Source organism: Embiotoca jacksoni, unplaced genomic scaffold (assembly GCF_022577435.1).
Source record: "Embiotoca jacksoni isolate LCO1_2020_lvr unplaced genomic scaffold, fEmbJac1.0.p SCAF_14, whole genome shotgun sequence".
Taxonomy (NCBI): Eukaryota; Metazoa; Chordata; class Actinopteri; family Embiotocidae; genus Embiotoca; species Embiotoca jacksoni.
In genome coordinates this window covers 10,161,440-10,188,275 of record NW_027185274.1, presented here as the reverse complement: position 1 = coordinate 10,188,275, position 26,836 = coordinate 10,161,440, and the positions used below count along the sequence as shown (strand labels likewise).

Here is a 26,836-nt window from a genome sequence, read left to right as displayed (position 1 = left end):
TAATAGGATTTGGGATATTGATGTGAGAATTTGGTCTCGTCTGTGTTTTACACAATGTTATACTGAAATTATGAGACACAGCGGGTAGAAGAATGAGGAAGAAAGAAAGAGAAAACATTTAAAAAAACAAAGAGATTGACAGGCAGATGGAGTGAAAACAGATGGAGAAGTAAACAATCAATGATCATTAATCAGTCTGCTCAATCAATAGGTTTCTCTTTTTTTCCCTGACAGGTTTTTTTTTTCCATTTGTCTCTTTGTCCTCTCTCATTAACGCCTTTAGTTTTCCTTTGAGCCCCTTCGCTCTGTTTTTCTATCCTGCTTTTCCTTTCTATCCTCCAACTCTGTAACATTTCACTGCTCCCACTATTTATTTATTTTACTTGTTTTTAGCTTTCATAATATCACATGATATCTCTACACATGCAGGGTATGCCTTGTCTCATTAATGCTGCATCTGTTTCTTCCTTATTTCCTCTTTCATTTGTGCTGCTTCATTTCTCTCACTCATCCGTTTCTTTCTTTGGCAAGCTTCCCAGCAGGTCACACCTGCAGCTCCTCACAGGACACGCAACAATGGCTACATATACACAAACACGCTCACAACCACTCTTTCATTAATCACCCACTGAAAGTAAACACTTTTCCAGAGAGTTCTCCATATTTCCAAAAAGAAACGCTGCTTGTGCTGCTGGCAATTTGGACCAAATCTGTGACCTTGCTCATCCTCATTCAACCTCCCCATATTGCTTTACTTCCTTGTTACTGTACTGTCAATGATAAAATAGCAAAGAAATACAAATAAATAAAGACACTTATGGCTGCAGGAGAAAAAGAGCTGCGATATTCTATCAGTAAATTTGTAATTGGCCCTTCAGGAAATAATGTGTTGACTTATCTCTCCAGTATAATCACAGCAAATCATATTTGCTCTGTTCTGTCTTGCACAAATGATTAATACATAAATAATTTCCTGGTTAGCACAATGACTCCCACATGTGTTGGAAAATGGAAGTTGTAAATAACACATTTTCATCTGAAGCCCACATATTCATTTTTAATGGAAACATTTTGATGATTGTTCAAATGCATATCAACAAATGGCCTTAGGTAGTCTAAGGTTTGCCTCTGAGCTCTGCTGTGCTTACTTGTTTTTTTTATTTTTATTTTTATTTTTTTATAGACTTTATTAATCCCCGAGGGGAAATTTCTTCTTGTAGGTGGTAGGCAGGGGGCACAGTAGGGGTTGAATGTTTCTGTCTTTCAAACAGAAAACTGTAATTTTGTTGTCAAGGCTGAGCACAATGGTTGGAATAAGCCCTTTTTTAATAACTGTACCACAAACTTTAATTGCACGTGGGTAATACATGCAGAATCTCTCTGTTTCAAACGCAAACCACCATCAATATGCAGAATATCTGTGGTGTCGTGGTTTTCCAATTTGTGTGAGCTGCATATAGCTTCAAGTCTGCACCTCATGAACAAGAATATCAGTATCCTCTTTGGTGACTGGGCTTTGTTCAGTTACAACGTGTCTGTAATACACTGCATAGAGCACGCTGGGTTTTTTTTTTTTATAAGGGATGAAAGGAGCTGGTATGACTGTGATTATTGACACTGGCTTCTACCACATCCATTAATGACATATGGTAATTGCTTCCTCTCAGTTCCACCTGATTTTGAAGTGCACAACAGGGGAGCTATGTGCCCCAAAGCACAAAAATACCAAAGGTGGCCCTGTGAATAAACGTGCATCTAAGGAAGCTTTGCACTCTTACAAAGTCTGTGAGCTGTAAGGATTTTGAACCGGACATAAGAAACACACACAAAAGTACGCAGATGCCTATAGATCAACACTTAAGATATGCAACTGTGTGGGCGATGTTGCCACCACGAGAGGAGGGCTTTAGAGGAAGCCTTTGGGGAATATGTACTGTATACATGTACTGTGTGAGACTCTAAACTGATGGTGTATGTCCCTAAAGTATGCGTGTGTGCAATCACACATTAGGCTGATCAATCGCTCATTCTATTATTGATCACAATAACTGTTTTAAATGACATCCTGGCTCTTTCTGTGTCTCCCTCCACATGTCGAGGAGACCAAGGCCGTTGCCATGGTTTCCAGCCCACGCTCAACCTGCTGTCTGTACTTTGTTTCTCATTAGAAGCACTGGATTTTGACTGTATGCACACACACACACACACACACACACACACACACACACACACAAGCACAAACACATACACACTCTCTGCCTCACTCTCTCTGTCACACACACACACACAACCACACACACTTTTCTATTCACTATTCAATTAACATTAGGCGCCCTGTCTCTACCATTATTGGAAATGCTATTTGCATAATAGTACACTATGCCAGTGTTGTAGGCCACTGCACTACCTTAAGGAGAACTTTTAACAAACCAATTCCACATATTGAGGCCTGGGGCAATTGCCTTTCCATTCTGTTCACTCAGAGTATATAAATAGAATCTGGAACTCATTTGCGAATGATTATTAATTTTTAGTCGACTCTTTCTTGGTTGTGAAATCCATCTCAAGCCAGAGGTTTGTCACTCTTTGAGCTCCAGCGAAGGTTTTGCCAGGTGGATTTGGTAACAAGGACACTGAATGCATTGAGCAAATGCATTTTTGATGCAACTTCATAATAGATTTTACAGCATCTACTCCTTCTTTACCAGTCGTAATAGAGCGTGCAACCAGCTTCTATTACAATTGAACAAGGGTATTAGCAAAATATTGTGGCACAATTTTTTGCAATGTAATACTGTAGCTATATACGTCACAGAGCTGAAAAACAGATCACACTATCAATGGCTTCTGTGAGAATAGAAGCAGAGTGCAGTCTCTTTCCTCAAGATAACAGAAACTCAGTTTTCTCTAACTATTTTGCAGATTCCTTTCTGTCTTTTGTCTCTGTTACGCAGTGTCACAAAAATCACTTCATATTCAGTCCAGTTTTATGTCAAAGGATCTGCTTGTAAGACAGAGTTATGTTTTTGTGCCTTTAAAGCCGGGGCAGGTACAGCCCAGTCTGGACCGATTTTATCCCTCAATTGGTTGGTTTAGGTAGAACGAGGTGAATTTCTGCCAGATCAGTTGTTGTTTGACATGTGGTCTGAGGGGATGCCTAATTAATCACATGAAAGATCAACAGTTTGGCTCTTGAACTATTGGATGGATCAGAAATTTTGGTCAGCTGTCTTGCAGTGTGAGCATTTCCACAGTCTTATTTCCCTCGTGACTGCTGTTACAAGAGGCATAATAAACTGTAGTAATTATATATCCTTGGAGAAGTAGTCTACATGTTGTGTTTAAAACTGCGGTCTTGAGACAGATGTGATGTGATACAGTCCGAATGCTGCCTTTCTCTGTTTTTGTCAACACTAGCTGGTTGATTGATCTGTAAAGTGTGAGCAGAGAAGTCACAGGTTCTGGCAGCGCAAGAAGGTGGAATAAAACATGTAGTGTACGGTAACACAAACAGACAAGATCAATACCATAGTACAGTGTCTGCCAAGCTTCAGAGTGTACATACAAAACACAGAGGAACGGTGAAAATGAAAACAGTCTGTTTTTGAAACGAATAGGCTGTATGGTTGCTGAAGTCAACACGGTGGACCTGGTAAAGTTCACAGCTAAAGGTGCTGTGCCTGTATTAAAACATCGACTCCGTCTTGTAAATCAAATCATGAACTGACTCCAACCCCCACAGCTGAACAAAGCTATCCCTGTGAACATTTTATCTAAATTGAAATGAGTTGATGATCAGTGAATAAAACCGTTTGAGAATGCACAGCTTAAACTGAATGTTCATTTGTGTTATTGTTTTACTTTGACCTCAATCATGCTGTGCTTAATCACAATAAAGTTGCAGATCCTTTGGCGAACAAGCGTTGAACATTGTTTGATGAGAGTGGAGGCATGCATTTCATTTTCAGCGCGGTAACATTGAGGTACAAATTTGGATTGTTCTGTAATCACTGTAGTAAATTGGGTTTAGCTTGAGATAACAGGGCCTCAGATTTGGTATTGGCAAAATATTTGAATATGATCTGAACTGTGTTGCCAATAGGTCACTTTAGTAATTAATGTCTGAGTTCAGTAATAACATGCCACCCAACCCCAACTCATCCACTCTCTAGCTGCCATGGCAACTTGGCAAAGATTCGAGAAGAGCATCTGCTGCTTACAACCATAAAGACTGCACACACACACACACACACACACACACACACACACACACACACACACACACACACACACACACACACATAAACACCAGCAATTCAGCAACAAAATCTGACGGCATTAGTTAGCTGGACAGTTGACACGAGTAGGGGAAGTGAACACCGAACACACACAGACACTGTAGATGGTTGCAATCGGACGGTGTGGAAAAAAATGAAAGAAAAGAAAGAACGTAAGACTCTTTGCATGTCTGTTAACATTAACATCGAAAACTTCAGTGTTGACAACCCAACAGCTGTGTATTCATATGCTGTCAGACATTTAAACCATGGCAACGAAACAATAAGCAAAGACTGATGTTGTCAAAAGGATTGGCTAAATGTGGTTGTTTAATCTCTTAAAAATGCTGATGTGGATGAGCCAGCAGTTTAAGTCATGGTAACTGAAGGCTCCCCAAGCACCAGCAACAAGTTACAGTTTATGTCGGTACACAAAGTAATCTGCACAAGTCTAATTCAAACAAATAATAATAATAAAAAAAAGCATAAAGTAGCAGCTATTTCACACTTTGGACACAGTTTCTGTGAGAACTTCAATGGCAGCTGCAAAACAGTTGTAACTCAAGTTTGATAGTGGTGGGATACTTACAGCTTAGGATGGCAATCACAGCACTATTATGATGTATTAGACAAAAAGACTCAAAGAGAAAATCAATCACTGGTTTGCAAACTGTATAATATTTATATTTAAGTCCTGTCAATGGAAACAATAAATAATTGTAACCAAGAAAATCCTGCACTAATACTGCACTGACAATTCAAAAATCCTAAGCAGTGCAGCTGTCTCACATTATTTAGTGAACTCAAAATCTGACGTGTGCATTTTGGTAAACTGCAGGAGTGTGTGAATTACATATACTACCAACATAAGCTCTCCCTTGGTTAAGTCCCACTTTGCATTTCTTATTGTGACAGTGACGCTAAACTAACGCTAAGTGTGTGTGTGTGTGTGTGTGTAACATTGAAATAGAGATGCAAGGACTGTGCGCGCACACACACACACACACACACACACACACACACACACACACACACAAGCAGCAGAACAGACAGCGCCTGCTTACATTGGCAGCAGGTTCACTTTTACTCATCCATCGATGTCACACTTCATTACCCTCTGTCTCTGTTTCTCAAGCTCTCTCTCACGTGTCATCCTTTTCCTGTTTGTCTTTTTCTCCGCATCTGGATCTGTTTTTCTCGAAACTCCTAACTATCTGCTCGCGATAAATTTCTCTCTGTTGCTCACGGTTTCTATTTATTTGAAAATCTATTACTTCATCTTTTACAAAAACAGGACTAAATTGATAGAACATGCCAGATGTTTGGTCACCTAAATGCTTCGAAATAAGGTTGGAAAAGGTTAAACAAAGTCTGATACACACAGACAGACAGAAACACAAACTATTCATATTTGGAAACTTCAAAAATGGTATATTTCAACAAAATAAGTATTTAATCCTTAGGCTGAAATAAAAAAAAATTAACTTGCTGGAAGACTGGGAGCATTTTCACCTCATGGTCTAGTATCTGGCAATGGTATCAAAATGTAACACTTCTAAGTGTTAGATTACTTTTCAATGATTATTTGCAATTGTTTGCCGAGACTTTACATTAACCTTAAATCCTAAAGCTAAAAATCAACAACATGCACTGACCTGAGACACATCCTCACTTCCTCAACTGTCTACCAGGATAAGTAACAGATAGAAGTACACGCTCCCCTCTTTCTTTGTTCAGGCTAGTGGAGACATATAGAGTGCAATGCAGATTTTGCCAACTCTTCGTATCTCATCTGGGCTTTGGATAACAGATTTGATATGTGACAGGGAGAGAGAAACAAATCTGATAGACAAAAAAATGTAACTGATGGAAACTAACAGAAAGCTATGTCCTTAAAAAAAAAAGACAATTTTCAGCATGCTAACTTCAGCAATGTGTATTGACCATCAGGGTCTATTGAAACTCACTCCATCACTGTTTATTATTGGAAATTATGTCAAAAGTAATGGGGAAGAATTGTTTCTTCACAGAAACTGTTGCAAGACATTACTAGGAGACAAGAGTGTGGCTTAAGACCTTTATGTAAAGTCCACAAGGAGGTACTGTATCTGAGCTAATGCTATTGGTGGAGGCAACACATCAGAAAATGTCCCTTTCTATTTGCTTTCATAACTGAACAAGGAAAGCAAAACTATCAAATAATTTGACACTTTGATCATAAGGCACCTGGAAATGTCTGGTACTATGAGCCCAAAAATAATTTTCACCGTGTGAGCTCAAATCCACAGTTTTCTGACTCTGAGTAAATGTCTTTGTTGACAATAAAAACGGAAATCAAATGGCACCGTTAACACTGCTCTGCTGCAAAAACATGAAAATAAAACCGAATAGTAGTATTTAATACTGTGATTATATCAAATGACATTTCCAATTTGATTTCATTTATTGTACTTTCCAGGGTTGTGTTGTAAACAACATGCAAACATGAAAATAAGCGAATCGTGTATTGTAATTAAAACATTGGCAGGCAGTCTTCATACCGACAGTAAGCTTGGAACAAGTTCGCCTTTTGCATTTCAGTTTAAATTATGTTTTGAGTTTTGTGCATGTTGAGTGAGAGCAAATCACAACTGTCCATTTGAATTTCCATTTAAATAACAGCAAGCTTCCCCCTCTTCACTCTGGAGGGAGAATGATGCAGAGGAGAGTATAAGCTAAGAAAGAGGATGGATGAGTGCAGATAACAGACATTATTCCCCTCCAGCTGGGGTCTTTGTGTGGACGCAGTCATGTATGAGAGCAGCGCACAAACGAACACACATTCACACACACACACACACACATACACAGAATGAGAAGACACACACATACAGTACATTGGCTCACTAAATATCTCCTCTGCTGTTGAAAGGTGTGTGTGAGTGGGACTAAAGGTGAAAAAGACTCTGAGAGCACGTATGGAGCGTGCTCTCAGAGTCTCAGAGTCTAGTGTGACTCATGACTTTTGTACATCTCAATATTTTGGGTCATCAGATGGACTTTGTACTTCTTCATTGACTTTTATTGCCAAACAAACCTTATTGGTTAAGGATGGGATATGAAAACAACAACAAAAAAAAGAAACTGATTTAGAGTGGATGATTAAAGGATTGGAAAAAAGACCAAATGGCAAGCGAGGGAAAATGAAACCTCTGAGCAGAAGCTTAAAGAGCAAAATCCAGAGATAAGTCAGGACAGAGAGGATGAGGTGACACAGATATGATCTCTGGGGGAGGAATGGAGTGATGGATGCAGAAAAAAAGAGGATCTAAAAGGAGGCAGCAGTGTTCTGTAAGGTTGGATAAGTACGGGTGCTTGAAAAAGAAGATGAGCAATAATGTTTGATTAGGTTGATCAGTAGAGAAAGACACACACACGCACGCACGCACGCACGCACGCACACACACACACACACACACACACACAGAAAGAGATGGAGGAATGATGTCAGCGGGAAAAAAAGAGTTCGAGAAAGAAAGAGGCTGTATATTCTGCCTATTCCTCCTGGCCTCGCCTCATCCCTTTTTATTGCTTCACACATAAAAGTGTCATCTCTCATATTCAGCACAGCAGACACTGTAATATCACCTGCTGAGGTAATACACCACCAGTGCTACATTACTCTCTCTCCCCCAGTCTTTCTTATTTCTGCTTCGTCTTTATCACCATCGTGGCCTTTTGGTCATTTGCGCCCTCATTCTCTCTCCGTCTTTTCCAACCGCTTCGCTCTCATTTTGGTTTTCTCTCAACACTCCCTCCGTTTTCTCAGTCTCTTACATGCAAAGCCCTCTGCGCCAAAGCAAAGTCTTTTAACTGACTTTCACAAGCCGTGTCCCAGCCCGGGACCAGACTGTGAGGTGAAATTGAAAAGGATCATTATTTGGAAAAGCCTTTCACATTTCAGACCAGCCAAAGGAGTTAACAGTTAAAGCATAATATCAATAGAATATTTCAACCACTATATGTAAGTTGAGTTCCTTGTTGTTGGACGAGACACGAGGAATTACAATGATTACAATGAGCCATGACTCATTCGACTCGAAAACATCCTCACATGTCATTTGGGGACTATTAAACAACGCTGACAACTAAAAGTAGTCTAAAATTAAAGTACTGTACTCATACTGCACTAATATTCTTTAAATTTACTTCCATAGTCACAGGCAATCAACATTTGAGACATAATATAAAATGCCAAGTCACTGATTTCTGTATATAACACACACACACACACACACACACACACACACACACACACACACACACACACACACACACACACACACAACCATTAGTGGACCATCTTGTGCAACCTAATGATGGGTCCGTTGCTTGAAGCAGCAGTTACAGCTATTCCCTGCTTTACACGATGGCAATAATTACTGGTTGAGCCGGCACATTTGTGCGTGCGCACACACACACACACACACACACACACACACACACACACACACACACACACACACACACACACACACACACACACACACACACACACACACACACACAACCAGTCTGTTTGACAGCAGGGATTAGCAAGAAGAGTTGCAGCTAATGCCCAGTAACGAGACATCCAGCTCATCGCCCACAGAATCCTGTGTGCGTCTGTGTGTATCAGAGAGCGTACCAGACGGATCTACAGTAAATTAGCAGCAAGTTATTCTGGACTTTAATGACTTCCTCTCATCACATTGGTGCCACATGCCTCAACTAACGCTCTTCTCCTTTTCGCTCATTCATTCTCTCTCCTTAAAATACAAATTTTACGTGTTTTTTGCATCGGAGTTCGCCGCTGTTGCAAAAACGACGACACGGTGTACAAATCAACATAACAATTCTGACCAACCTAATAATAGACCATTATTACCCATCTTCAGGGAACACATTATATTTCTCTCAAATGTTTATATTCACAGCAGGAGAGCTAAAATGCTGCTTGGTCACTTCAAATCCTAATTAACAATGTTCTCAAATTCTGGTCTTTGAGCAGCCATGTTTTGCCATGGCAGCCAGTCACTGTGACCAGATCCTGTCTATCTCGGTTGTGCAAGCTTAAGAATTATTTTTTTCTTTAATTAATAAAGGCCAGTATTAATTTAAAGGTAAATTTGTTTGGGTGTGGTGCTGAAGATGGTTGTTGCTGGGAGTGAGCTTTGGCTTCTGTAGTTCCCATATTAAAGTTTTATGCTGCACTGATAAGAGTCTCCATCACTTTAGGACAAGTATGGAGACTTTTATGGCACGCTTTTGTATTTGCGGTATCAACAGATATATTTGTCTTTGTTCTCTGGAGCCAGGGTTTGTCGTCTCGGAGGATGTTTTTGGTTCTCTTAGGCACCACTCCTTTTGTTTTGTTTGTATTTATTGATAATCCCAAGCCTTGCAGTAATTCTTGAGCAAAGACAGGTTTTGCTGCATTCTTTGTGCTATTGAAAAAGTATGACAAGGTTGTTCCGTAGTGAGAGAACATTTGAATTATTAGTCCTCTGACTGCCAAGGTGATATACAATACATATGTAATGATACCTTTGGCACAGACTATATTCCTATCTGTTCTCACCTCACCTCTGCTTAAAGATGTGTATTATCAGTTTTAACATGGACCTGGTAATGATTGACAAAACGTTGCTCTGCTTTGAGGAAATCTTAAGCACACTCGTACCATGTAAAATATGTTAAAGAGTCCAAATCAGTAAAACAAGGAAGTATTTTGTCCATTCTTTATATTGAACATGTCTTTGTATAAGGGAGGTGAAGTGAATACATATATTTTGTGTATGCAATCGCTGAGTCAGAGGGTGTCTTCTTTCATGTTTCTTCAACATGAGTTGTTGTGTTTGTTGACACCTCGTCCAAATAATTCACTTTTCACATTGCTATACGCACTTGACATATCTGTAGCATGACCTGCTGATGAGCAGGTTTTTTTGTGCCTTTGGATTACAGCAGTTGAAATAATAGTAGTGCCGGCTATATTAACAGCAGTCACAGTTGTTATATTTAATTGAAGTATTGGTCAGGCAGCTTTTCTTTTGGTTCTGTGTTGGTTGGTACGTTCTCACTTTGATGACACATGACATTTGTCTCTTTGAATCTTTCGTGGTCACATTGCCTCCTCCTACTGCTATTTTACTGCTATTTTATTGCTTTTCTATTGTTCTATTATTATCTTATTGCTTCTGCATGCTGCTGTAGCGAAAAAATTTCCCTTCGGGGATTAATAAAGTAACTACCTAACCTAACCTATCCTTACAATACATAACTTTGCCCGTGAGCTGTCACCTGTGGGATCTTTCATTCTAGAAATGGGACACAGGGGGAGTCATGTGTATAGTACACGAGTAGACATCTTGATCCCTCTCTTGCAAACTTTCTTTCACACACTCCATCGCTGTCTTTCTATAATTTTCTTGTCTCTGTCTCCTTCGTTGCTATGGTAACAAGCTGTGCGGGGGCTGTGATGCTTCACACATCACACCCGTCTCATTGAGTTCACCGGAAAAGAGGGAAAGCCAAGGAGACAGAGACAAATGGGTGCCAGAGTTTTGTATGCGTGTTTGCAGTTTGGGGAGGAAAGCCTAAGCGTAACGTTCGGTGTCATTTCATACCAGATTGAAGAAAATCCAACCCACCAGTTCAAACATTTTAATGTTTTAATTAATAGTTAATAATCGCATACAGCATTGTTATCTGTCATTTTCTTGGTTTGATGCTAATCCTGGCCGCCACCTGCAGATTGCTGTCTGTCAAAAGCCTGCTGGTGTTGAAAATAATTACATATTAAGCCAATCATATAATCTGACACTTTCATAAAGTCACCCAACACAAGCTCAATTGTTAGTTATACTTACACAGATCAACTTTGTGTTGATCACAGTCTTTACCAGTCTGTACGCTGTCAGTATTTGATGATATTCTAAACAGAGAGATAAGTGGATACTGTAGAGTGGAATCGATGAATACAGAGGCAGGCATAAACAAAAGCTTCCACTACGTTTCAATTATAGTGCCAATTTGCTGCATGTATGAAAACTGTTCAACAAATCAGAAAATAAAATGACCACTGACGGAGGATTGGTGTCTCATTAAAACACAATAAAAGGTTGCGAACAATTCAGCAAAATGGCCCCGCATCTTCTTTATCCTTCTGTGAACGACCTCCCCAGAGCAGACAGCAGTCACACGCCTACAGTGTAGCGGGCCTCAGTTTAACATTATACAGCAGCAGTGCCATTTTATAGCCATATTTCTGTACATAAAGACAATACTCCCTCTCTACAGTAAATTCAGATACAGATATTGTCAGCTCATTCATTTAGCAACTCAATGCTGCCCAACAACGTTCACATCACCTCTTTCTTTTTGTTTCCGAGGCCTGATCTCAGTTATTAACTCAAGACTGAGCCGCTCCACCAAAAAAGGTCGGACGAAAATATGATTCAAAAGCCTAACTAACATTTGATTGTAAATATAATAATCATGCTAAAGTTAAAACCAAGAACAATAGAATATTTTTTTTTTTAAATAGAAGGCTACCACATCACACGTCTATTGAAAATTGCACAATTATACGATTCGCTTTTTTTGTACATAATCATACAATGAAGCTTCTTTAATTAATACAACTTGTGTAATTGTCTATGCAGAGGTTATGGTGACAGCGCTTACTGAATGCACATTGAAAAATCTACCTTTTCAGTATTTCTCCGCATGAAAGATCTTTGGTTAGTTTATTTCAACTAAACAATGTCTTGTTGGAACCCAGTATTAGTCCATTTCCTCAAAAGAATTGTGAGACTCTGCCAAGGCAGTTAATGTTTCATTTAATTTGATGGCCCATTTCTTGCTGCGACCTATTAACACATTAGGCAACCGAACAAATTGCTTGATGTGATAATGGCATCGATGGGAGCATTTGTTTTACTGAAGTCAGGAAGAACCGAGTACTTTAAAACCGAATTATAAGAGAAAGAAAAGCAATTAATTAAATACTGGCGATGAGCTCGGACTGTCATGTAATCCTATTTCTTCGATCGACTCCATTTTCAGTGCTCTTCACACAAAAGCACAAAAACAGTTTTAAAATACGGTATCAGACAGAAAACTTGGCAGCTTCAGTTTCTTCATATTCACATCTTTTGTTTTCTCTGGGGGTCTGAGGTCATTTCTCAGAGGTATCACGGTTTCACATTTCTCTTAATTACCTTTGTCTGGTTCGGAGTCAGAGCTAAATTAAGGGCCAATTCATTTCCTGTCAGGACACAGCAGGACAATTCTTTACAGATCGCCTTTCTAATGGATGATGGATGAAAAGCACCGAGGAGAAGATAGAAAGAGGCTAAAAAGGTGCGGCTAATGAAGGAGATAAAGTAGAGAGACATGAAAAGTCAAGTGCAGAATTGGAAACAATCGGAGGGAATGACGAGTACTCAGAGGTTATTTGTGTCCTATTGAGATCTTTGTTGTTGTTAATTCATATAAACGTCACAGCAGTGCTAGAAATGTACAGGTAAATGAATGTTCAGAACATTATCATACCTCAAAAAGGAAACTGAAAAACATAAAGGAAACTCTAGATTCCGATGTGGGTTGCTGTCACAAACCCCTAAAAAGGATTATTTTATGTGTATTGGTGTGTGTGTTTGCACCACTGGGCTGACGTAACAGTCGGTTTAATCCCTCGGTGTGAATCGCAAAGTATGAGCAGCAAAATAGCAAACTGAGAGCCCACCACAGCTTAACAGCATCAACAACATAGCTTGTTGTACCCACACTCAGATTCATAGACGTAGATTTAGTCTACCGCCCTTTCCGACTATCACTGTCTCTCCTGTCTGTCCGTCTGTGTCTTCTGTCTGTCTGCCTGTCTGTCTGCTGTCTGCCTGTCTGTCTTCCCCTCCTATCCTTTTTAATTCCCAGCACTTATCCCATTGGAGTGCTGTAAGAGGATAAGGCCATTCCCTGGGAGAGCAATAAGAGGATGAATATGTGCGTAGGTGTGTTTGTGTGTCTGCCCCTGCCCAAGTGTGTGTGACTATATACACTTGTATTTGTTTGTAAGTTGCACATGTTGTCCAGTCAATGTAGAACTGAATACAGGTGTGTTTATGAGTATAGTTGTGTATGCATGTGAAAACGCATCAGTGTCTCCATTATGCTGGCTGTGTGTGTGTGTGTGTGTGTGTGTGTGTGTGTGTGTGTGTGTGTGTGTGTGTGTGTGTGTGTGAACATGGATTCGCCCTTCATATGGAAAAACCTCTTAATTCCTTGTAAAGGGACTTCAGGAATACCAATAGAAATTCCGATGTGTTCTTTTGCTCTTGAATCCCTCAACGTTTTTCTCCTTTCTAACTGCAGAGTGATCGAGCATCATTAATCAGACTGTTTCTTACAGGCAGACAAAAGATGAAGACGATGTGCAGCAGCAGAACCATCTAATGATTTGAGTTTTGGAAATTTTGTTGAAGTAGTCAATGACATGATGTAATCAACCTGGACTGCCATTTCAACCAAACATGCCATCTATGGATCCATGTAGCAACACCACTAAACTGTTATTTCCTTGTGAATTTAAAGATGCTCAACACCTTTTTTCCAGCAGGAATTATTACAAATGAGAGTTATGGTCACTACATATTCACTAACAATATTTTTTTTGTCAAATATATGGTTTTAATTTAAAAGAAGTTACACTTTGAAGAATTATGACTTTCATAGGAAGAGAGAAAAGAAACTGCTCAAATTCACAGTTTTCCCCTGAATTTAATAATGAACAGTCAAGAGAAAAAGGTTTTACTCAACGATTACTTGATTTAAACCTGTAATGCAGAACTTTTGTTTCCCTCTTTTGCCTGTGAGAGTAATTACAAAAGCACTGTGGAGCTAAGTTTACTTCATAGGCTTCAGTGGAGTCTACTGCGTCCCTACGGTTGCAGACGTAAAATAGTGGTCAAAATTGTTTTGAGCGTCTCAACTCCTGCAAAAGGACAAATTTCACAATCAGAATTTACATTAATTCTCTCTAATAATATTTGAAAAGTCTAAAAGAGCCGCTCGATCAAATTATTTTATGCCTAAGGACAGGGCAAAAACCTAAGTTAGCTTCGGTTACTTATTAGTTAATCACTCTCATTTGGCCAGCGCCGCACACCAGGAAGTATATATTTACACAGAAATTAACTAAATACAATTTGTAAACAGTTTCTATCGAATGCTCACAGGTGCTGACAGACTACCAGGTACATTTGATGAGCAAACTATTATTACATTACTATTATTATGTTAAACTAGTAGTAGTAAAGTGAGGCCCGTATTAACAAACCCCCATTGCTGCTGTTGCTGGAAGGTTACTTGTCACTTTACCCGTTGTACCCCACTGGTGGTGGAGTTTAATTTTGTTGCTAAAAATAACCTACTCCCTAAATGCCATTAACCAGGTTTTGGTAATATGTGATGTAATGCTATTTCACTAGACTCAGCATCCTATAAAGAAGAATTCACAGTAAGAATCTGACTGCAGGCTCTCATTATTAACAGTTGCTTTTGTTATTGTGGTAATCCCTGGTACAACCATAACACAAACCAACCTTCATATGCTTGCATGGTGTTACACTGTTCGATAGAAAGATACAGTATGTGCACACTGCTATGAGACACTAGTCCTTTTTACAAAAAGATCCTGCAGTACTGCTGTCAAGGAGGCCCTTGGTTATACTAGCATTTCTTTTTTACACTAAACAAAAGGAAACAGAAGGGCAAGAGAAAGAGACGGGTAGTGACAGACAGTGAAAGGGAGGTAAAAACCTGTGAGCTGAATAAAGAATGTTTTGATATTGGGTAGTTTCAGTTCAGCAGCCTTTTGATTGGTTGTCTCAGAGGATTTCACCCAAACTGACAACAGAAAATGAAAGTCAAGGTGGAGTTTATTGGAGTTTAAATTGTGAAGACATAAACCTTCAGACGGAGTTCTTTGATATATGGTTGACATTTTTGACACACAAGAAGGAGATCCAAAGCACTTGGCTCCATAAAGGGCTTGATGCGGTTCAAAAGAAAAATGACAATAACATTGATAAAAATTACGTTTTATTAAAAAAAAAAAAAAAATATCAAAACTAATGAAAGGTGGTGGCCCCTTGTCTGACACATTGCTACAAATTTTGATATTTGTCGGAAACCATAAAGTTTGGATTCAACATGTGTTGCTTGTTCTGTTTTTTTGCAGTCTTTAATACCATTTTCTTATTCTGCAGAACTAAACCATCACAAGTCAGAGGTCACAGATGAAAGGATGAGGTGAGTCCATGAGCAAGATGAGGGGTCACGACTAGTTTAAACATGGTTTGTAATAACAGCATGACAAATTGGACCAGATGGAGGCCATGAATTGTATTTTGACTGTCGTTTGTTTTTACACTAACGCAGTAATACAATAGTTGTTTAACTTTGTCAACATCCTAAAGGTTTCAATTTCTAACAGCAAGCTATGAAGTAATGCCAGTTTGTCAGATGGAAAGGCAGTGAAAGACGCTACTCTGATCACAGCTTCGAGACTTTGGTTTTCAGATCAGCTGTCAGTATTTTCTACAAAAGCAAACTAGTGGAATCTGAGACTTCGCCAAAGTTGTCACAACCGATTGGAACAGAAATATTTTTTTTATCACCATTAAGTGTGGGATAGATGAGTGTTTAGACTTCCAATGCATGCAGGTGGGAAACCTCCAGAGAGAAGCCACAGAATGCAGATCGCACAATCTTTGCATATGAAACTATAGAGAGATCCCTCATTGACTACAAGGCAGAGTCAGTCACACACACCTGTGACATTTGCCTTAACTAACATACACAAGCTGCAGGAAAACAAACACTGATGGTGAATTCACACACGCACTGATGCACATGCACAAGTTTCTCTTGATCTTTTCTCTCCCTCGCTTTTTATCCATCCATCATTTATTACAACCTATTCCCCTGTGTTTAATTAATAGCAGTCTTTTATTGCAGAGCTATGAAAAGAAAGAGCAGAATTAATTTCCATCATTTCACCAATCAAATGACATGAAACAGCACTTGTTTTAATCAAGGGTAAATTAACATCATAGTAGAAAACAATACAGAGCTTAATTTCCACTCACAGGACGGGAATAGGCCCTGTATGTGTGTTCACCTACGCCTATAGAAATGTGTGTATTTGCGAACGCAAATACATCCCAAATGCAGCAGTAATGCGTAAATTACACTCCAACTGTGAGATTTGCTTTTCATGTCTGACAAGAAATATTTTTTTGCCATAACACATGAATGCTAAGCACACACGCGCATGCACACACGCACACGCACACACACACACACACACACACACTTGTCTTATGTGCTCTCTGCTTTGCCTTTCAAACTGCAAATCTTTTCTCTCTTCAATCACCTCTTCCCTTCTTTCCCATTGCTCTTTTTTTTGAATCGCTGCTTTCCTCCTCACTCTACTTCCCGGCTCTGCCTTCACCTTGTGTTTGATCTCGTCTCACTACCATACAGGTGTGCAATCCACAAAAAAAAAATCCATTTTAAAGACAGGCTACAGGCTGCCACTCAGGTGTTTTACCATGAGAGGCCTCCTTCAAATTTCTCTCAATTTAGAAGCGCAAGAAAGTGCCGCCTAAACACACAGCTGTGGTGTGAAGTGGGACACTGCAGGAGTCTGACCTCAGTTAAATGATCTGCTCAAGGTCTCTATAATAAATCACACTCTTACACTCTGACAAAACGCAAGCAGCTGGATTCAAACACGGACACAGAGACAGAGTGAGAGATGACAAGATAAAGTCACAAATGAGTGTGGGGGGGAGAGTGAAGTAAGAGACGATAAGGAAAGAGCGTATGAAAAGATGTACAGGGAGGGACAAAGATAAAAGATGTGCGGGGCCAAAAAATATCAATTTTGCTGAAATGGCGATTAGCATTCCTTTTAGCAAGCCCTTTTTCTAACTGTGCTCACTGCGGTAACACACATTGTCAATACGACTGTTTGGCTACAGAAAAAGACAGCATACAGGGCACGTTTACTGACACACACATACATAGATGCACCCACGCGTGCACATAGCCATTCACATAAACACATGCGCATGCGCCACATATCACCCCAGCTGCTATGCTGGATTCATCCAAATATGGTAGGGAATATTTCCATGGCAACAGCAGGCAGAAAGGGTGCAGACTTGCACGGGATGATCTCCGAGAGAGTCTGCTTTTTGACTTTTGATTGAAACTATTCTCTTCCAATTCAATCAACAGTTTAGTCGTTCCTGTGGCCGATTCAGAATATCTGCCTCTTATGGAAATACAGACAATCGAACCTTGTTTACATATTGGCTGCCATGGCAATCCAATCACACTGCTTTCACTGCAAAGCTGCAAAATCAACATCCATTGATTCTAACCCATTCCATAGAAGCAGCTGTAGTGTTTGTACTTTCTAAATAATGTTGTCTTTTTTTAACAACTTAAATCTCATCATCATGAATATGAACTTTAAAGATGCCATTTCTTTGAAATGGGGTTCAAAGCAGCTGAAAATGAGAAAACAAATCATTCATAAAAATCCCTGATGGAGTGAGCATGCAGTAACAGGTACAAGATACAGAAGCGCATGAAGGGAAACATATATCAAACTGTAATAACCCACCATTAAATACAGAGATGTTGCTGCAAAGTCACCCAATGATAAGTCTTAGCTGTTATCCGTGGCTGCTCTGCATCTTATGTATGGCGGCAAGATATGGGAGGAGGGAATCTTACACTTTATCCAACAGGCAGCTGAAAATTATTTATTTATGTCTGTCATTGGTCAGACCTCATCTGAATTTGAGAAAGAAGAGGATGTTCTGCTTGAAGACAAATGAAAGAGGTTATTACATCGATTCAAAGAAAAACTAATTTAATGAAAGAATGTGCGTTTGAGTCGTGTGTGTGTGTAGAGTGTGTAAATGTAAGTGTGTGTGTGTGTGTGTGTGTGGTGGGGGTTGGGGCGGTATCTACCATATGTGTCCCATGTGGCTATAGATATTTATCTCAGTCCAGCTATTCATTAATGGGTCTGTAGCCTTCTGGCACCATGAGGAATTATAGGATAGAAGCAATCAATATATTCAGGCAGGAGGGTGTTTCTGTGTGTCTACATTATATTAGCGGGGTGTATGTGTGTGTGCATGTGTGCAACACAGTTATCTTGTGATGTGGTAGTTAGCCCCAGGACCTGATGTGGGTTTTTAGGATTATTTCTAGGATGAAGGAAACCATAAAAAAATATATATACATATAATATCAGAAGCACATTTTACAAAATGTAGAAGGAGGAATTTAAGACTGAGCGGGAAAGAGGTTTCTATAATGTCTAAAATAATGTTGTATCTACTGTACAATAAACACATACCAGGAGCAGGATGACAAGCCATTTTAGGGACAGCCATTCTGACTAATAACATAAGTGGGTTTATACTGTGTCAGTGCATCAGTCCTATCTATGTTTCTCAAATTGAATTCATAATTATGAGTATGGAGGATTTTTTACAAACACAATGTGATTTGACCAGCTAAAAAAAAAGGAATTAATGAGCCAGAAGCACTAACACAGAGGGGCATATTATTTATTATGACAATCAGTTTGTTAATACTGAATTTCCGTATGCCGTATGTGGCACAATCAAGTAGTAAAAATATATTTTTGAGATCCAGAGAACTTTTGGTATTCCATCGTTATCTGCCAAAGGTAACTGGGGAATCTGCTTCATCATCATCATGTGTGTGCTCCTCCGATAATGTAATTATCCTGGTGCTAAACAAGTGTCTGCCCAACTGGGCTAATCAGAAGTTCCTTCCACAGACCTGCAGTGAGCAAAGCACCCACCTGTGACCGTCTCCAATTTACAGCTTCAGTCCATTTATGATACTGATGCTAACGAAGGTTGATATTCACTTAACCAACCTAATCAAAACAGACTTTCCAGATACAGAAGACTACAAGATGTAGTGCAAAAAATATCCATTTTAACAAGCCATTAAGTTCTGTATTCAGCCGGGGAAAACTATTTTCTTCTCACAACTGGACAGCCAAAGGGTGAGCGAGCTACAGTTGATTCAAATGCTTCATCAAGTGTCCAAACAGTATGAATCTATGAGTCTGCTCTGCAGGTATCAAGGGAGTGAAGGATCATCAAAGAAAATTAAAGGAACAAGTTTATCTGATTTGGCAACATTTATATTATATTATATAAGCGAACATTCCTGGATAACCTCACATGTTGAATACATAATTATTTGGTTGTCGGTGTTGAAGGTTTACATGCTTTCAGGCTTAAGTCTCTTTTTTTGTATGGTGGAAGTTTTCCATCAAACTTTCGTTATCATAGATAGTCACAGCTTAAAAAAAACACATTAGATAACAACATTTAAAAAATAACAATATATAAAAGTTATGACTGATCCACTCATTTACCTCGACAAGGACACAACATTTGTCCCTGTTTGATGATTTTTTTTTTTTTTTAATGATATCATTTAGTACGGTTTAAGACTTTACCTCACTCCCAGATGGACATTGACGACAACGACGACGACGATGATGATGATGTTGATGAGGATAAAGATGAGTAAGATGATAATGAGCACCATGGTGTTGATGACAAGAAAAAAGATGCTGGCTACGATGATTTAGATACACGGCACAGATCGCTGGGGGAGAACAGAATTCAAAATAATTATGGTGGTGGCATTTTACTCGTAATCACAAGACATTGTTTCCGATTCATCCAAAATCTATTTTGTTCTCTGCATATTGGCTGGAATAAGTGCTAAAGTCATTATTCATATTATGTTAATTTTACAGTTGGCATGGCAACAAAAACTCAAGAGAAAGCCACTCATACACACTGAAACAACTTCCCTACACACACATACACACACACACACACACACACACACACACACACACACACACACACACACACACACGCGCACAGATGTAGATAAAAAAAAAACTATCCATTTGGAGGGTTATTTTTGTGAGTGAATTATAGGAGGAATTTATCAAAGTGAGAACAGACCTTAATGTGAAAAACTCCCTCCAAAATCCAAATCAGTCTGTGAGTGTTTTTGTGAATGTATGAACAGCAGCAATGTCTCTTTTTTTGTATGGTTTGGATACACAGTCCATTCAGTAGGTTTCTCTGTTTCATTGATACAAAGACTCCTTTCACACCACTTTGAAGAGACATCGCAATTTACAGCTTTTCCAAGAAACTCTGGTTTTTTTTTGTTCAAAATCAATTATTACCTTCATAAAGAGGTTTTTTTTTTTAAAACAAATGTCGAGTGTTAGAAACTTCCTGGCTATTACTGTATACTCTAGGGTCTCCTGCAGCCTTATGTAGTAGAAGTCGATCATCTCCACTGAATTCATTACTTTCTCTACTAGCATGAAAAGAAATGACAGCACATTTATGCAATAAACAATTATCCAATAACTCATTTGATAAAAAAAAATAAAGAAATGTCTGTCTGTGTAAAACTGAGCGGAGCTAATTACAGTGGGTGGTCCATTAAGCTCATGCATTTGCGTCACTGTAATTCATAAAAAACAATATATCACAAATCAGGAAACAACATTTGTCAATTTACTTAATATTTGAGACAAATGGCTCAATTAGGATGTGTGCATTGCAGCACTGCTGGTCAAACACCAGGTTGATGTTATTTTGAGTGTAATAACCACCACCAGCAGGATGCACATTTTATACAAAGGCTGGGCAGAAACTAGTTTGAAGAATATATTGACCAGCAGGGCTCTTGTTTTAAAGTTAATAGCTCTAGGGCAGCAATGCTTATTGTAGTTTTCAGTTAATCTGGTGACATTAGAAAACAGTGATAAATGCAAAGCAGGATGTCTTTGAATGTCCTGCCCATAACTTACAGTATGTTATTATATAGGATCAGAAAATGCAGTAATTTCTCAAATTTAACCAAATAAAACCATATGATTTTGGGCTTGTCTTTCTTAAGAATTACCTAAATGAATACTGCAAGAATTTCAATACTTGCAGATTAAGTAAAAAAAAAACATTAAGCAATTGATTAATTGACTAATCGTGGCCGATCTAAATAACCGTCAATGGCTCAAAGGCTTATTTTATAGAAGAGCACCAAGCCACAGCATCTGCCCTCCCAAACACAACTTTGTTTACAAAATGATTGTTTCTGACTGATTGCTGCTGTTTGTATTGATCCAGTTATACTGAATCATCATAGATTGTAGAGGAAATGAAGGATCCATCGGTACACAGTCACATCTATGAGACACACCAGTTTTCTTGGGAGCAACCTTGTCACGCTGACATCTTTCAACACAACACAAATGCACTTCGTAGCCCCACTGACCTGCCGATGAGGAGGAACTCTCCAACCAGGCCCTGGCGTCTCATAGCCATCAGGATATTGCGGACAGTCATGCCCTCACAGAAACATGCCACTACTCTAGCCTTGGGCAGGTGGGCCCTCAGTCTCTCCAGCAGCCGATCAAAGCTCTGCTCTCCAGCATTGCTCCAGATTTTGCCTGCGGAAAACATGTCAGACAAATGAAAACACAAGTGTTTGACCCTCTTGAGGAGTTTGGTTCTTTGTCTCTTCAACTGAGGTGTTAACGCTCAGTCTTTTCTTTTGTTGTCGTTTGTTTCATTTTGCTCAAATGTCAACCACCTGACACCCATAGTGTGAAATGGCAGTCTTAAAAATAGAACCCTAAAAACATGTCATCTGACAACTTCCCCTTCACTATAAAATACGCTTTCTAATTTTGCGCATGTCGGCAAGTTGAGACTGCAGTAAATTTCAAATTATGCTCAACACCCTGCTGTGTGTGTTGACAACATTAAGTGGAAGAGGTAGTAAATGGGCACAAACTATAGCTGACAGCAGTGCTCTTCCTAATGCTAAACAGCGCTTCGGGTATGGGTGTAAAAAACAATGTCAGTTCAACTTCTGCTTCACTGTGTTTTTGTTTGAATCAACACTGAAATATAAACCAACTGAAATTCTATTCAGTTTTTACACGACCATAAATATTTATAATGTTTTGCATTTGATATTGTTGACCTAACTGTGGTCGTCTTGACCTGTGTCTCTTACCCGAGTGGGCAATGCAGATGCCCTCCTTGGCTGCCATGTCCTTAAACGCTTCCATCCCACTTTCACCGTAGTTGCCTAGAAAGCCACAGAAAGGGTTCAAGTGGGAAGGGTTTTAATTAGTTCAGTTTAGTAGTAAAACAGGTGCTTAAAAAAAAGGAGAGGCATGTGGACGGATAAGGGTACGCACAGACAGACAGACAGACAAATCCCCGCTAGACAACAATTTTCATTAAACCTCAAATATATGTCAGAGAAAGCATCTCCCCACTGTGGCACCCCTTTCTTTGCCAGAGAAATTGGGTGACCTGGAATTTATGCTAATGAAGGGTTGTACACACTGGCAACGAATATGATAGGATTCCCCTTTCTAATTCCTCTTCCTCTCCCTTTTCATCTCCTTCCCTTCTCTGTGTTGACTGAAGTAAAGATCAAAACTCTCTCTTTTAACCCTTTTTAAAACTCTTAACATTTGCTTCTAATATGTTTGTTTCTGTTGTTCCTGTGTACGTTGCACCCTAATTAGGTGTCACTGATCTCGACATAAACTGATGAGGACGACAAAGAAGAGGTCAATGGAGAAGAACGCAAAGGAATACAGGGATGAAAGGATAGAGATGAGGGGAAGGAATGAAGAGATCAAATCGTGTTGGGAAAGAAGAGGACGGAGAGGAAAGGAGGAAAAAGAGGCAGAGGAAATGTTCACAGTCGAAGAGGTCCCACAATCCCTGACTACTGTACATCTCTCTGTGTGTGTGTGTATGTGTGTGTGTGTGTGTGTGTGTGTGTGTGTGTGTGTGTGTGTGTGTGTGTGTGTGTGTGTGTGTGTGTGTGTGAGTGAGTGTGTGTGTGAGTGAGTGAGATCAGGCCAGTGATGAGTGTGCTGGAGTGAAGTGTAAAGTCCTGTAATTAGTGTCTCAGTGAGAGAAGTGGGAGACAGATGGTACAGCCTATCCTTCCCCTGTGCTTTTTGTGCACACGTGCACATGTGCACACACACACACACACACACACACACACACACACACACACACACACACACACACACACACACACACACACAGTTACCCTCATCAAAATCGATAAAGCTTGTAACCTACTTCATTCTGGATTCAACAGGGATTTATGTGCGAGACGTTTCTTTCTCTCTCTTCCAGTACTGTTTCTGTCTCTCAGGCTCTCAGAGTAAACGCACTCTCTCTATGCTACTCAACATGACCAGCACATTGTCACACAAACACACTTACGCACCCACCCCTCCCAAACAAAAGCCCACCTACACACAAACACATTCATCAGTGCGAGGTGGGCTCCAACCAAACAGAAGACAGTATAAATCAGTCCGTCCTCACGACTGCATCCCAGATTAACTCAATTTTACAGGACACTGGCATCAATGTTTATTTCATTTTCACTTATTTGACAATGTTAGGATTGAATAATCAACAAAGTAAATTCCATCTTTTGTCCCTGGCCAGTTGGCTGGCTAAAATCTGAATAAAACATAACATTTGTGACACAGACTAAATCAACAACAATCCAGACTAAACTAGTACGAAAGGAAAATTACTGCCTGGCGGTTGTATGCCTCTGCCAACTTGTCAAGTTGCAGTTTACATCCATAATTTATGATTAGCGATATATAAATAAAATAGATTTGACTTGACTTTGTTAAGCTCTATTTTTCTTGCTCTGCTGAATTAGTGTGTAAATTTGGACACAATAATTGGTCAATAAAGCTGATTCTAACACAAAAAAAAAAAAGTTGCAGCCATGACAACAGGTAATGAATTGAAAACTTGAAGAAATCTGAGGCTAATGCTTCAAACATGGATATTGCTGCAAAGCGGCTTTTAAAACGTGGACACTTAATACACATCATGAATCGTGACAGCACAGAAAATATATACAACGCTCACAGTTTCAAGGTGGACACCCAAGATTAGTGTCATCAATTCAGTATCTGACAGAATATGAAATATGCTCAATCCCTCCGCCTCTTCCTGAGTTATGGTGTTGAATGACGGACAAAAACATGTTTTTACAGAAAATTATGTTGTCACAGGGCAGTTGATCTTTGAACTTTTGGGTATAACATGCCATCGTTTCATCATTCAACTATATCGAACCTTTGTGTGAAATTTTGTCATGATGAGCGAATTCATTCTTGAGTTACGGACACACGTGTTTTGTGAGGTCACAATGACCTTTGTCCACAAAAATGGAATCAGTTCATGCCAAAGTTCAAGTGAGCATTTGTCTCGAGATGTAATGAAATTCCCTCCTGAACTTCCTGATACATGTTGTTTGTGAGAATGGGATGTTGGGACGTACGTAGGAGCAGACAGACAACCCCGAAAACATGATGCCTCTGACTGTCGCCGGCATTGGGCCAAAAAAGGGAAGGAAGAGGTCAAGTAAAAGAATAGCAGGTGATTCATAAAATGTGGCATACTACACGACATCAGAATAAAAAGGTAATTAGTATTCTGATGTTCACATGAGTGATTGTTTGTGAGCCACAGCTTCAACTGACCAGTAAAAGAACATCTGATAAATTTGACGAATACTGAAGAACAAAACCCCGTTGGATGGTTGAAAATGAAACACACATCAGTGAACGTGTACTGAGACCCAACGCGGTACACAAAATGAACATGAATTCACTGATGCCTTAATAGCTAGTTATTACAGCATTCAAAACAAAACCACAGAAACTCTCAGTTCAGTTGTACAACTCACCTCACTCACACACTTCCTATTGCCTCAATCATGCCTCTTATCCGCTCACTTCACCCTGTTGCTGTTGTCTCCTGGTGCCATCTCTCTTCGTTTTTATTTTCACTTTGTTTCTCTCCAGTATAAACGAAGATCAGTCTCGCACACAAGCGCAAAATGGGGACCAGCACATTTTGGAGCAAAACACCTTACGCAAAGGACATTAATCTCAAATTTCACGTGGTACTTCCTCTGTTTCATCACTTTCCAGAAACAAAACAAAACAAAAAAAACAGCGATCACACTTTAACAGCTGTTCTCTGTTATACTTCTTCCATCAATGCTCTGTTTCTTTCATGTCTATATAAAACATAGAATTCCCATAATTGAAACAAAAAAACAACATAAAAAGCTTTAAAAAAAAAAAAAGAAACTTGTGAAAAACATTAAAGACAAAAAAACCCTTTTCACTATGCTCTCCCTTTTGTGCTCCTCCACCCTCTTCTTTGATCTCTCCTTCTCGTGGAACATATCTTGTAAGTTACAATACATTGCAACATACGAGCCCTTTGTGAAGCTCCCTCTGCTCCACATAAAGCTATTTGCTTTTCAGCAGCAGCAAAACAGGCAGTAAAATTACAATAGAGAGGCAGGTGGCTCTTTCTTTTCTCCCCTCATTTCCTTCCCGTTCCTCTCAACCATCTTCCATCCTTGTCAATTACCATCCTCATCCTCGTGTCACTCTTCTCAGGTCTATTACATGCAATTACATGTTTCCTCTCATTCCCCCACTCTGCCTTGCTCATCTGTTTCCTCATTCCCTCCTGTCAAAAGCTTCACCCACAGAAAAACAACATTCAGTAAGAATGGAAATATTATTAAGTAAACGGCAACTGCCTGTCCTCTCCACCTTTTTCTTCATGATCTCTCATGTTTCCCCAGTTCTCCTCAAACCCTGTATCACATCTGGATCGTTTGAGACGGCGTTCTTTTTCACACAGACGTGCACAGATTCGCAAACTCTCACATATTTATGTCTGTATCAGTACACGTTGCTATTACGAAGGAATTATTAGGTAGGTGTGAAGTGAATGACACAAAATTATCTCTAATGTAATCATTTGAAGTTAATTTGTAATATACATATTGACCTGCTGTGGGTGTAATCGCTATAATATTGTTACACTTTTCATCTCATTTCATAGCACCGGACACTTTTTTCCATTTATCCCAAACTGTTTTTATTTATTTCTATTTAATTCGTTTTTTGGTGTATATAGTCTATTTATTCTAAAATAATATTTTTTTTTTTATCTGTTATTTATTATATCTTATACGTATTTGTAAATCTTTTCATATTGTGTGCACTTTTTGGTTTTCGGTTTTCTTTGCTGCTGTGGCGACCAAATTTCCCCACTGTGGTATTAACAAAGTCAAATTTAATCTAATCTAAATGTTTTGTTCAACAAAATTACTCAATAAGTGATCCTAATCGATTCAGCATCTTACAGATGGGCCAGTCTTCACTTTCCAAGCCTGGTAAAACTACAGCATTCTCACTGGAGCATAAATAAACTAGAATATATATATATATATACACACACACACACATATATATATTTTACTTCTAA

General features: G+C 39.2%; 1 protein-coding gene across 2 annotated transcripts in view; it reads right to left on the bottom strand.

The window, feature by feature from the left end:
• grm5b (glutamate receptor, metabotropic 5b) overlaps positions 1-26,836 on the bottom strand; it is a 66,237-nt gene that overhangs the window by 25,790 nt on the left and 13,611 nt on the right. For both annotated transcript variants that reach the window (XM_069147903.1, XM_069147904.1), the window contains exons 5-6: positions 22,491-22,565; positions 21,744-21,918 (exon numbers count right to left, since the gene is read on the bottom strand). In XM_069147903.1, the coding sequence (XP_069004004.1) occupies positions 21,744-21,918; positions 22,491-22,565 (250 nt within the window). The remainder of the gene's footprint in view (positions 1-21,743; positions 21,919-22,490; positions 22,566-26,836) is intronic.